Source organism: Euprymna scolopes, chromosome 9, assembly GCF_053919585.1.
Source record: "Euprymna scolopes isolate OS-2025 chromosome 9, ASM5391958v1, whole genome shotgun sequence".
In the NCBI taxonomy this organism is placed as follows: Eukaryota; Metazoa; Mollusca; class Cephalopoda; order Sepiida; family Sepiolidae; genus Euprymna; species Euprymna scolopes.
The window spans coordinates 77,925,686-77,938,730 of NC_136490.1; the positions used below are offsets into that span (position 1 = coordinate 77,925,686).

A 13,045-nucleotide genomic window follows, 5' to 3' on the forward strand; every position below is an offset into this window, starting at 1 on the left:
TAAGCATTTAATGATGTCAATTCAATGCATAAAAGTAAGCATTTAATGATTTCAATTCAAAGCATAAAAGTAAGCATTTAATGATTTCAATTCAAAGCATAAAAGTAAGCATTTAATGATGTCAATTCAATGCATAAAAGTAAGCATTTAATGATGTCAATTCAAAGCATAAAAGTAAGCATTTAACGATTTCAATTCAAAGCATAAAAGTAAGCATTTAATGATTTCAATTCAAAGCATAGAAGTAAGCATTTAATGATGTCAATTCAATGCATAAAAGAAAGCATTTAATGATTTCAAGTCAAAGCATAAAAGAAAGCATTCAATGATTTCAATTCAAAGCATAATAGTAAGCATTTAATGAGTTCAATTCAAAGCATAATAGTAAGCATTTAATGATTTCAATTCAAAGCATAAAAGTAAGCATTTAATTATTTCAATTCAAAGCATAAAAGAAAGAATTTAATTATTTCAATTCAAAGCATAAAAGTAAGCATTTAATGATTTCAATTCAAAGCATAAAAGTAAGCATTTAATGATTTCAATTCAAAGCATAAAAGTAAGCATTTAATGATTTCAATTCAAAGCATAAAAGTAAGCATTTAATGATTTCAATTCAAAGCATAGAAGTAAGCATTTAATGATTTCAATTCAAAGCATAGATGTAAGCATTTAATGATGTCAATTCAAAGCATAAAAGTAAGCATTTAATGATGTCAATTCAAAGCATAAAAGTAAGCATTTAATGATTTCAATTCAAAGCATAAAAGTAAGCATTTAATGATTTCAATTCAAAGCATAGATGTAAACATTTAATGATTTCAATTCAAAGCATAAAAGTAAGCATTTAATGATGTCAATTCAAAGCATAAAAATAAACATTTAATGATGTCAATTCAAAGCATAAAAATAAGCATTTAATGATTTCAATTCAAAGCATAAAAGTAAGCATTTAATGATTTCAATTCAAAGCATAGAAGTAAGCATTTAATGATGTCAATTCAAAGCATAGAAGTAAGCATTTAATGATTTCAATGCAAAGCATAAAAGTAAGCATTTAATGATTTCAATTCAAAGCATAGAAGTAAGCATTTAATGATTTCAATTCAAAGCATAAAAGTAAGCATTTAATGCTTTCAATTCAAAGCATAAAAGTTAGCATTTAGTGATGTCAATTCAAAGCATAAAAGTAAGCATTTAATGCTTTCAATTAAACGCATAAAAGTAAGCATTTACTGATTTCAATTCAAAGCATAAAAGTAAGCATTTAATTATTTCAATTCAAAGCATAAAAGTTAGCATTTAGTGATGTCAATTCAAAGTATAGAAGTAAGCATTTAATGATTTCAATTCAAAGCATAAAAGTAAGCATTTAATGATTTCAATTCAAAGCATAAAAGTAAGCATTTAATGATGTCAATTCAAAGCATAAAAGTAAGCATTTAATGATATCTATTGAAAACATAAAAGTTAGCATTTAATGATTTCAATTCAAAGCATAAAAGTAAGCATTTAATGATTTCAATTCAAAGCATAAAAGTAAGTATTTAATGATTTCTATTGAAAACATAAAAGTTAGCATTTAATGATGTCAATTCAAAGCATAAAAGTAAGCATTTAATGATTTCAATTCAAAGCATAAAAGTAAGCATTTAATGATTTCAATTCAAAGCATAAAAGTAAGCATTTAATGATTTCAATTCAAAGCATAAAAGTAAGCATTTAATGATTTCAATTCAAAGCATAAAAGTAAGTATTTAATGATTTCTATTGAAAACATAAAAGTTAGCATTTAATGATGTCAATTCAAAGTATAGAAGTAAGCATTTAATGATTTCAATTCAAAGCATAAAAGTAAGGATTAAATGATGTCAATTCAAAGCATAAAAGTAAGCATTTAATGATGTCAATTCAAAGCATAAAAGTAAGCATTTAATGATTTCAATTCAAAGCATAATAGTAAGCATTTAATGATGTCAATTCAAAGCATAAAAGTAAGCATTTAATGATATCAATTGAAAGCATAAAAGTTAGCATTTAATGATGTTAATTCAAAGCATAGAAGTAAGCATTAATGATTTCAATTCAAAGCATAATAATAAGCATTTAATGATGTCAATTCAAAGCATAAAAGTAAGCATTTAATGATTTCAATTGAAAGCATAAAAGTTAGCATTTAATGATGTTAATTCAAAGCATAGAAGTAAGCATTTAATGCTTACAATTCAAAGTATAAAAGTAAGCATTTAATGATTTCAATTCAAAGCATAAAAGTAAGCATTAAATGATGTTAATTAATAGCATAAAAGTAAGCATTTAATGATTTCAATTCAATGCATAAAAGAATATAATTATTTCAACACAAAGCATAAAAGTAAGCATTTAATGATTTCAATTCAATGCATAAAAGTAAGCATTTAATGATTTCAATTCAATGCATAAAAGTAAGCATTTAATGATTTCAATTCAAAGCATAAAAGTAAGCATTTAATGATTTCAATTCAAAGCATAAAAGTAAGCATTTAATGATATCAATTCAAAGCATAAAAGTAAGCATATAATGATGTCAATTCAAAGCATAAAAGTAAGCATTTAATGATTTCAATTCAAAGCATAAAAGTAAGCATTTAATGATTTCAATTTAAAGCATAAAAGTAAGCATTTAATGATGTCAATTCAAAGCATAAAAGTAAGCATTTAGTGATTTCAATTCAAAGCATAGAAGTATGCGATAATTGATGTCTGTTTACAAATTAAAATAATCGATTATTGATGTCTATTTGGAGCAATTAATGATGTCATTATAACATAAAAGGAAGCTATTATTTATGTATGTTTAAAGCATAAAAGTTATGTTTTAATCTCAAGCATAAAACTAAGGAGTTAATGATGTTCATTGAAAGCATAAGAGTAAGCTAGTATTGATGTCCGTGTAAAACATAGAAGACAGTAATTGGTAATGTGTTTTAAACGCCTAAAAGTAAGCATGTATAGATGTCTATTCCAAGCAAAGAAGAAAGCAATTATGTATGCCCATATAAAGCATGTAAGTAAGCATTTATTGATGTCGATTTAAAGCATAGAAGCAATTTATTATGTCCATTTTAAGCATAGAAGTAAACACTTATTGATGTCCCTTTAAAGCATGGAATGAAGCAATTATTGATGCCTTTTTAAAATATAGAAGTTAGCACTTATTCATGTAAATTTTAAGCACAGAAGTAAATAATTATTGATGTCCATTTTAAGCATAGAAATAAGCATTTTTTAAATTTTTTTTAAGCATAGAAGTCAGTACTTATTGATGTCTGTTTAAAGCAAAAAAGGAAATAATTATTGATGTCCATTTAAAGCATATATGTAAAACATGTATGTTCATTTAATGCATAGAAGTAAGCTCATGTTGATGTCTATTAAAAGCATAAAAGTAAGTAATTATTGATGTATGTTTTAAGCATAGAAGTAAGCACTTTTTTATGTCCATTTTGGGAGAATGGGGACGATACCCACAAAAATTAAGAAAAGAACAAGTTGTTACAGAACACAGATTGGCCACACAAACCTTACTCCAACCTACATGCTCAGGCCAGAGCAATCACCACAATGCCTAACATGTCAGAAGACCTACACAATAAAACATATCTTTGTTAAATGTGGAGCCTACGCTACTGTGAGAAAACACCATCTAAAATCCAACAATATGAAAGACATTTAAAAACACCTGCACAGACAACATTCTATTATTTCTGTGAGAGATCAAACTATATGTAAAATTATAGCAATTGAAAGTTTTTTCAAAGGGTTTGAGCCCTTCGAAAAAACTTTCAATTAAAACAGATAACCTTGTCCCACTCAAAAAATAAATAAAAAAACTAAATAAACAAAAATACACAAATCAAAACGATTTTCAGCATTAAATGACCCAACAAAGGTCGATATGCTGGTTAAATAAAGTAAGCAACCAACCAACTAAAGGCAAAGAAGTAAACAATTGTTGATGTATATTTAAAGCATATAAGTAAGCAATTATTGATGTCTTTTTTAAATTAGAGCAAGTTTTGACAGAATTTAGTTTATATGTAAAAAGAAATTTAGAAAATATGTAAAGACATTTTCTAGTCTAAAAAGTTTGTTTTTTTTTCCTTCCTAATAGACGATTGAAACTGGTGCTTGTATCCATGGTAACCCAACATCAGGTGGTCAACCTTGTGGCAACCAAGTGTTTTGCAGAAATACCTTTTTAAATGATCCTACCAAAAATTCAAGATTACCAATGGAGGTAATATGTTTGTGTTTATATTAATGTAGACTTTTTACATATCAAAGAGTCTTTTTCAAACAATGTTTTAATATATTCTTTGATTTTTTCAAGAAAAAATTTTACTGCTTATTCTCCAATCTTCAAACTATATAAAGCCATCAATATAAATGTGTAATCATTTATTTTGCACATTACATCACTGATAGATATAGTTTTAGTCTTATCTACATATAAACATTCTTATACTTATATTCATTTCAATGTTTATGCTTTTTATCTTGCTTCTTTAAATGCATGTAAGTTTAAACATTCTATATAGGGAATAGAGCTTAAAGACCCTAGGAAACAAACACTAGTTAACATCTGTCGATTATCTCCCCTTTTTACTATGCACTACTGTCCTTCTTCCTTTGTTATTAGTGCAACTGTTTTTTGTTTTTTTAGGGGAGAGGGTTCAAAGATACATTGCCACTAAAAGTTGATGAATTAAGGGTCAGATTTATAGGGGGCATCCCAAGTAAGGAATTTTCCAGTGAGATATTTGTTCATATTTTGGCATGTTTCTTTTAGTTGCTGTTATCGCAACATATTGCCAGTTTTTTCTTTCCAACTTTCTTCAGGTCGATTGTCTCATGAAACTCAGCCCTTTTTTTAATGCTTTGCGAATACATATTTCACATTCAGTTCTCTTAACATGATCATTGACATATTATTTTATTCTAACATATATTAACTTTAATTATCTATTTTCATAGAGGTGACATCATTATTACTGATATTTTTGATTTCCAACATATAGTATGAGAAATAAATTATAAAAGGATTTTGTTTCTACTTATAATCTTTTGTATTTTTTCATCTTGTTGGTTATTTTGTTAGACAACATATTAACTCTTGAGTTATTTAATGATGAATACAGTTATTATTCTGTAGAAAAATGCAAGTTTACGATATTAAAATATTCATTGTGAAAATTTCTATATAAATTCATTTTATGCAGTAGTTTTCAAATATTAACTTGTATTCATATACTTATATGATGTTTGTATTTTTTCATTTGGCAAATATTAAAATATTCATAGAAACCAACTGGAAAGATATAGCATCCTCAATTCCGCAAACAATTCCTACGAAAAATTGTTGCTGAAGAGGTTTGTTTTTTTGAAATTTAAATATTTCTGCCTTCTTAGTGAAACTATCAATCACTATTAAATAATGCGACCGATTTAATATTTCATAAACCTAGTTGTGGAGTGATAATAGCTTCAACATTAACAGGAGTGCCTTACCTACCAACATGCACCCTCCACAATTTCTTTTTTTCTCTCTCTTTGTTGATTCCTAGCCAAAAACAAAAGCCCTCATAAGTACTTTTATTCTCGACATGCCTGAATAACTCAAATAAAATTCACTTTCAACTCCTTTCTGAAATCAACATGAATACTTTTTACATTAATATTTCATTAAAAATTAAATAAAATTGAATCCCATTAGACGTTTCTTATTCTTCACTTCACAAATGCTACCTTTTTTTTCATTTTCTTTAGAACTTATTACTCTATACCACACGTTTTATTTTTTCTTTAAATCCAATAAACTCAAATCAAGCATTATTGAAAAGAGCATTAAAAAAAAACAAAGAAATAATATCTTTAGTTTTTTTAAATTGGCCCATTAAAACTGGAGTTATGACCATTCAAAGTATTAAAAAAATGTGTGCTTTACTGGATATTTTGCCTGAAGTCAGTCCTATTCAAATGCATATAAGCTTGTGACTGAAAATGGTAAGAAATTTGCACAATTTACAGACTAACCCATCTTTAAAAAGTTGTATCTTCAGATCTTTTTAAGATATTATGATGAAATATTACCATGAAGGTTTAGTTGGTGTTATATACTACCATGTTACTTGGTAACTTACAAACTAATTAGCATATTCCTGTTTCATTTTAACAGCTTTAAGTAGAAACATCATAAAAACAGCTAAGAAAAATTGTAAGTAAGGCTTTATCATCATAGGAAATATTATTCTGATGGATATTGTCATTTGCCATTATAACATCATGAAAAATACAAGATGGCACCATGACACAATTCAAAGAAACTATTAACAAAATATCGCTTGTAGCATATCAAATTAAAGGAAATTTTGTACAGATCAGAATTATGTTTTTAAGTACATTAAACTAATTAGCATACTAATAAGCATAATTAAGTTTCATTTTAATGGTTTCAAGTAAAAAGATCATAAAAAAAACAGTTAAAAAAAATGGGCGGTAAGGCTTTATCATCATGCGAAATGTTATTCTGATGGACATTATCATTTGTCATCATTACACCGTGAAAAATCCAAGATGGTAACCAGGAAATCCAAGATAGCCAGCAGGAAATCCAAGATGGCCACCACGACACAATTCCAAGAAATTATTAACAAAATATGGCTTGTAGCATATCAAATGAAAGGAAATTTTCTACAGATTAAAATTATAATTTTTTCAAGTACATTAAACTAATTAGGATAATTAAATTTCATTTTTAATGGCTTCAAGTTACTGTGACAATTATCGGGTGAGTTTCTACAACTATTTTGTATAATTTTTTATTTTTACGTCATCGTCAAGACTTCAAGAGACATTGCGGCCATTTTTTTTTTCTTGTTCTCATGTAACGCTCGACACTACTTGTTTTTGAGCAGAATAAACATTTACAACACTAAAAATTTATCTAGGTAGTTAGAAGAGTAACTTGCCTTTGGTAACATTTATTTGTTATATATTTGTTTTTTGTTTTTTTTTGGCCACTTTTTCATACCTCTATGGATTGTAAAACAAATCCAATAAAAGTTATTCTTTTACTTAACTGGATAAGTGGTTTGTGTTTTAACTCATTTAAAAGCATGGTCATTGTCAGTCATTCTTTTTTAAAGAATTAATTTTTTTAAATATTCTTTTCCTTTCCATAATTAAAAACTTGTTTTCTAAATAATAACAAAAATAAAATGAATACTTTTATTATAAGTTAGTTGATGAACACTTTGTTTACAGATTTTTTATTGTGTGCGTGTCTCGGCACACAAAACTTCTCTAATTTTATATAATTCTTTTCAAATTTTCGAACAAAAAAAATATCTTTGCTATTAAATAGTGTTTGAACAGTTTCTATGTTTATCTTTGTACTACAATGCGTTAACTTTGAGATATCTAATTTGCGATTCGAAAACCAAAAACAACAAAAAAAAAAGCAATGTTCATTGTCGGTTATTCTTTTTCAAATGACATTTTTTCTTTTTAAATATTCTCTACCTGCTCATAATAAAAAAACTTGTTTTCTAAATAATAACAAAAGTAAAATGAATACCTTATGTTCGTAAGTTAGTTGACGAACATTTGTTTACAGATTTGTGTGTGCCACAACGCACAAAAATTCTCATGTTTATATATGCTTGTCCGATTTCTATCAACTCCTGCATAAAAAGTTTTTATCCAATTCTTTTCAAATTTTAGGACAGAAGAAATTAGTATATTTGCTATTGAACAGCGCTTGAACACATTTTCTATCTTTACTTATCTTTGTACTAAAAAGCATCAATTTTGAGATATTCTAACTTTTGACTGGAAAGATGTACGTGTTGCATTTAAATTTCATAGCAAAGACAATTCTTTTCCCTGATTAACTAAAACAACTTGTCGACGGGTACAACTTCCGCTTCGAGTATTTATGTGAACACACCCCAACCGCTTATTTGCAAAAAAGTGATCTACTGCCAGCAGGCATGCTATGCTGACAGGTTTCGTCGTTAATAGTCGGATTTAAATAGCGATTTCTTTGACTATACAAATCACAACAAAAATATTAAAATATCATTTTAAAATAGCTTTTTATTTTGATGGAGGTAGGAGAAATGTACTTATTACTGATTTAAAGACTATGAGTGTCAAATTAATAACAGTGTGTGCCAAAGTCATCTTTCTGTCAGAAGTTGCAGTGTCAATTGGATGGGCTCAGTCAGTGTTGCAACAGAACAATCCTGACCCCAACTTCAAGTCACAACTGATGTTTAAAAATAAGTACTAATTTTTATTCTTTTGAAAGGCACACAAACTCAACTGACCTAGAAAATCAAACTGAATATGAGATGCCCAGAGAGTGAACTCTGAGTAACCTCCTCTGCTCATCTGCTGAAATATTTATAGATATTACCATGACCACTTTAGAAAGACTACTAGTCAGCATTCACTTTAAAAGACTAATCTGTTCCAACCCATTAAGATTTAAAAAAAAAAAAAAAAAAAAAAAAAAAACTACTGTCTATTTGGACAACCTTGGCTGAGTCCTAACCATAGCAGGGAACCTTGTATATGAAGAAATTTATTTTCTTAAATGGACAAATCGAATCGGACATATTTCCAACTTCTTGTTTAGTCTCTTTGTTAAATATCACTTGCAGCCAGTCTGCATACATCTTAACTGCAACCTACTAATACATGTTTTCTTTTTCTTTTTCAATATTACTACATTCTTAATTAAGTTGAACCCTCTTTTTCTTCCTTTTGCCCTGTGGACTTATGCGTCTGACATTATATAACAGACAAGATTAACAAACACACCCGTTTCATCATTAGCAATATATAATTCATATTTCATACATAATGCATATGTAATACTTTTTCATTAGTTTTTTTTTTGTTTTTTTTTTAACAGGTGTTGAAAGAACAAGCAGATAGCATAAGTGATGCTGGAAGTGTTGTTAGCAGTAGTAGTAATCATAGCACAAAGTCTGAATCTAAAAAACATCCAAGTCTCCCAAAAGAGGTAAATTTTTTTACTTCTTTTCATCTTCTTGTTGCATTTCTATGTTCATTTTTATTATCGGTTGTTTGCATCAAATACTTCCATCATTATTTTATTTGAATGAAACTATAGTGGAACAAGATGAGAGGATAAATGACAGAGGAACGATCACCATTTGTGATTACAAGTATTATTATTTTCAACTCACCCTATGGTCATCATAAATACCCCACTCAACAGAATACAAAATTAAGGAAGCAGGCACTTCAAGAGCTTAGTATGATGTACCTATCAGAACAACAGAAGTATGTTCAAGAACAAATAAATCGAATCCAGAATGCAGCAGATAACAAACAATCTTATCTGGCTTGGCAAGTAGTAAATGAGATATCTGGGCGCAAACGACCCGTCAAAGCTAAGTTAAAGGCAAGCACTCCGGAAAATGCATGTTCAAAATGGAAAACACATTTTGAAAAGCTACTCGGAAACAAACCAGAAGTAACAGACCAACCAATTCAGCCAATTGTTGTACAGGAACTCGATATTGAGGAAGGTGATTTTACAATGGAGGAACTTCTAAATGTACTAAAGAAGACCAAGAATCGTAAAGCTGCAGGCTTAGATAACATACCTCCTGAAGTATGGAAGACAGGTGGCTTCAATGACATCCTTCTTAATTCATGCAATTCTGTATATAAACAAAAAGTTATTCATGTATGGAGGGAAAGATGCATACTTTCCTTCCCCAAGAAGGGTGACCTAAGCATACCAAGCAACTACAGAGGAATAACACTCACTCCAATTGCAGCAAAAATCTACAATGCCATGCTCCTCAACCGTATCCAACCAAAGATCGAAGAAGTGCTCAGAAAGAACCAAAATGGATTTAGATAGAATCGCTCTACTACTAGTCAAATGCTTACTGTTAGGAGACTGATTGAAGGAGTCAAAGCAAAAAACACTGAGGCAGTCATGATCTTTCTAGATTTCTCCAAAGCATTCGACTTCATACATAGAGGAAAAATGGCCAGCATATTAAAAGCATATGGCATTCCAAATGAAGTCATTAATACTATCGTGATGGTCAGGTCCCCAGATGAATTTTTCGACATCCGCACTGGGGTTCTACAAGGAGATACTCTTGCCCCTTTTCTTTTCATTGTCTGTCTTGACTTTGTACTTCGCACCTCTGTTGATATACACAACATGCTAGGCTTCACCCTAAATGAATCCAGAAACAGGCGTCATCAATCAGCACACATAACTGATGCAGATTACGCAGACAATATTGCTTTGTTCACGAACAACACTGCTGATGCACAAACACTGTTACGTAAGCTAGAAAAGTCTGCAAATGACATTGGTCTCCACATTAATGCGGATAAAACAAAGTTTATGACTTTCAATGTGAAAGGAGAGATCAGGCCTTTGGTTGGATCAACACTGAAAGAAGTCGCTGAGTTTACGTATCTGGGCAGCAACATAGCTTCCACAGAGAGAGATATCGGAATTCGCATCTCAAAAGCATGGAGCGCATTGGATGGACTTCGAGACTGGCTGACAAACCGAAAAGGCAGTTCTTCAGGGCAGTGGTAGAGTCTGTCCTTGTTTACAGTGCTACAACCTGGACACTCACCAAAAGATTGGAAAGAAAGCTAGACGGCACATACACCCGTATGCTAAGAACAATATTAAATATATCTTGGCAAAATCATTCCACGAAGCAGCAACTTTATGGCAATCATACCATCAGAGAAAGACGCCTACGATTTGCCGGTCATTGTCTGAGGAGCAAGCATGAATTGGTGAGTGATGTATTGCTATGGACTCCACGACACGGACGCGCAAGCAGAAGACGACCTAGATCCACGTACATCCAACAAATAGCACACGACGCCAACTGTGAACCTGAAGATCTGAGGCAACTGATGGAAGACAGGAAACTCTGGAGAGGGAGAGTCACATTGGTCCGGGCAAGGAGCCCGTCATGATGATGATGATGGTCATTATTAAACTGGAAGTTGCTAGTGGATTGTGTTTGTGTGTGTAAGCTTCTGCTGATACCAGAATTTTGCAAATCTGTTTCCTACTAAACCCATCCCTCGAAGTTCTATCATCAGATTTTTTTCAAATCCCTACATCGCTTTTCCTTAAGATGAATTTTCCATTTAGGAAAGTAAAAAAGGCAGAAGGCCAAGGCTTCTCTGTAGCAATAGTCACATCTTTTTAAGATCTTACAGCCACAACAGCATTATAAGAAGCTTCCATTTGTAAGAAACTTGTAAAATTATTATAAACTTATAACATCCTGTCAAACCATACATCAAATAAAAAGAAATTGATTTATCTACAAGTTCATGAAGGTTATTTATACATGTAATTATTTAGAACTTTTTATCAACAATAATAAAAAAAATGATAAACATGGTAAATCACACTGTTTTTTGTTGTTGTTTTTTTTGTTTTTTTTTTTTTTTTTCAATTTGCTCATTATGAACAAACAGCTAGACTCATAAATTACTCAACATGCAATTGCAAAACTTAGATATTTTGATTCAGCAATTCACTATTTAACTAAAAAAATGTACAGTTAAATTTTATTTATTAATAATTTGGTGCTAGTGCAGAGAATGATCCGCGCTATTTTTTAAATTGTCTTTCCAAGTTTAATTAAAGTTTTATATGTTTTTTTTATTCAATTGTAAGGTTGAAGTATAGAATAGGTACAAAACACCCTCCTCTCCCCATGTTAAGAATGGCTTTTTAAATAATAACGTTATTATTTATGTCCGGATCATTCTCTGCACTAGTACCATAATTTGTATTAAAATGAAAACAACTATAAGAAATTATTAAAACCTAATAATAAGATGTTATTTTTATTTTTCATGTATTCAAAAATGCCTTGGCCACTGATATTATAATTTTGTCTCTTTAGAGTGAAAAATGGAATTGCAGATTTTAAGGCTGGTCGCTTACCCATTGAATGATCTTTTTAATATTTGATCCAACTTCTTAGTTATTCAGAACTATTTGATAGTGTTTCAAAAATCACTGAAAATATTTGTGTCAATTTAGTTAAGATGAAGTTGCCATTTTGACTTCCTAATTGTTTCAAATAATTTTCTTCATTTGTCAATGTAAATGGATTTTTCGATGGTAAAAACTAAGTCTCTAGTGACTTTTAAAGCTTCATTCAGCTGAAATGAAGAAAAGCTTTAATTTATCAAGTTTATTCCCTCAGATTTTGACTAATAATAATAATGCTCGTAATTTTTGTTTGATATTAAAAACTTTGTGTTTCTCTCTCTCTGCAGGCTGTAGCAATTATGCTGGAATGGTTGCGCAACCATAAAGATAACCCGTATCCCAATGACGATGAGAAAGCCATGCTAATCAAACAAACTGGTTTGACCATCAACCAAATAAATTATTGGTTTACCAATGCTCGGCGAAGAATTTTGCCAAAATGGGCTCAAGCTCAAGCCCAACCTCAATCATCCAATTCTCAGTCACCAATTCAACTTCCTGGACATCAGATGCAGCTGCAACATACTGCACCACAAATGCAGCAACAGCAAAATTCTCAAAATCCCTCACTTGCTCTAACCGTTCCTTCAACTACATCTGTTAGTTCAGCTGTGACAAATAACACAGTTTTGAGTAGCACTAGTTGTAATAGTAGCAGTAGCAATAGCGGTAATAGTAGTGGTAGTATGAATAATAACGATGATAATGAAAATAAAGACTGCCAGCCACAACAGACATCAAATGTTTCTGTGGAAAGGTCGACTTACTTAGTCAACCATGAACCAAGTACATCTACTTTACCTCCTCCTCCACCTCCTCCTCTTCTCCCTTCTTCTTCAGATGGAAAACCCTCAAAAGAATCTGTTACTCAAGAGGACAGACCTTCTACAATTGCACGACACCCTCCACCACCTCCACCACCCCCTCCTCCTTTATCAGAATAGTTGACTTTGCCTACCACCC

The 13,045-nt window shown here is 30.4% G+C and overlaps 1 protein-coding gene across 2 annotated transcripts in view; it reads left to right on the forward strand.

Annotated features, from left to right (window-relative positions):
* Nucleotides 1-13,045, forward strand: part of LOC145284716 (uncharacterized) — a 242,171-nt gene that overhangs the window by 228,428 nt on the left and 698 nt on the right. The window contains exons 5-7 of one of the 2 annotated variants that reach the window (XM_080133631.1): nt 4,154-4,279; nt 8,963-9,073; nt 12,370-13,045. The exon at nt 12,370-13,045 is cut by the window's right edge and continues 698 nt beyond it. In XM_080133631.1, the coding sequence (XP_079989757.1) occupies nt 4,154-4,279; nt 8,963-9,073; nt 12,370-13,026 (894 nt within the window). In that variant the 3' untranslated portion in view covers nt 13,027-13,045. The remainder of the gene's footprint in view (nt 1-4,153; nt 4,280-8,962; nt 9,074-12,369) is intronic. The other variant, XM_080133632.1, reaches the window with a different exon arrangement.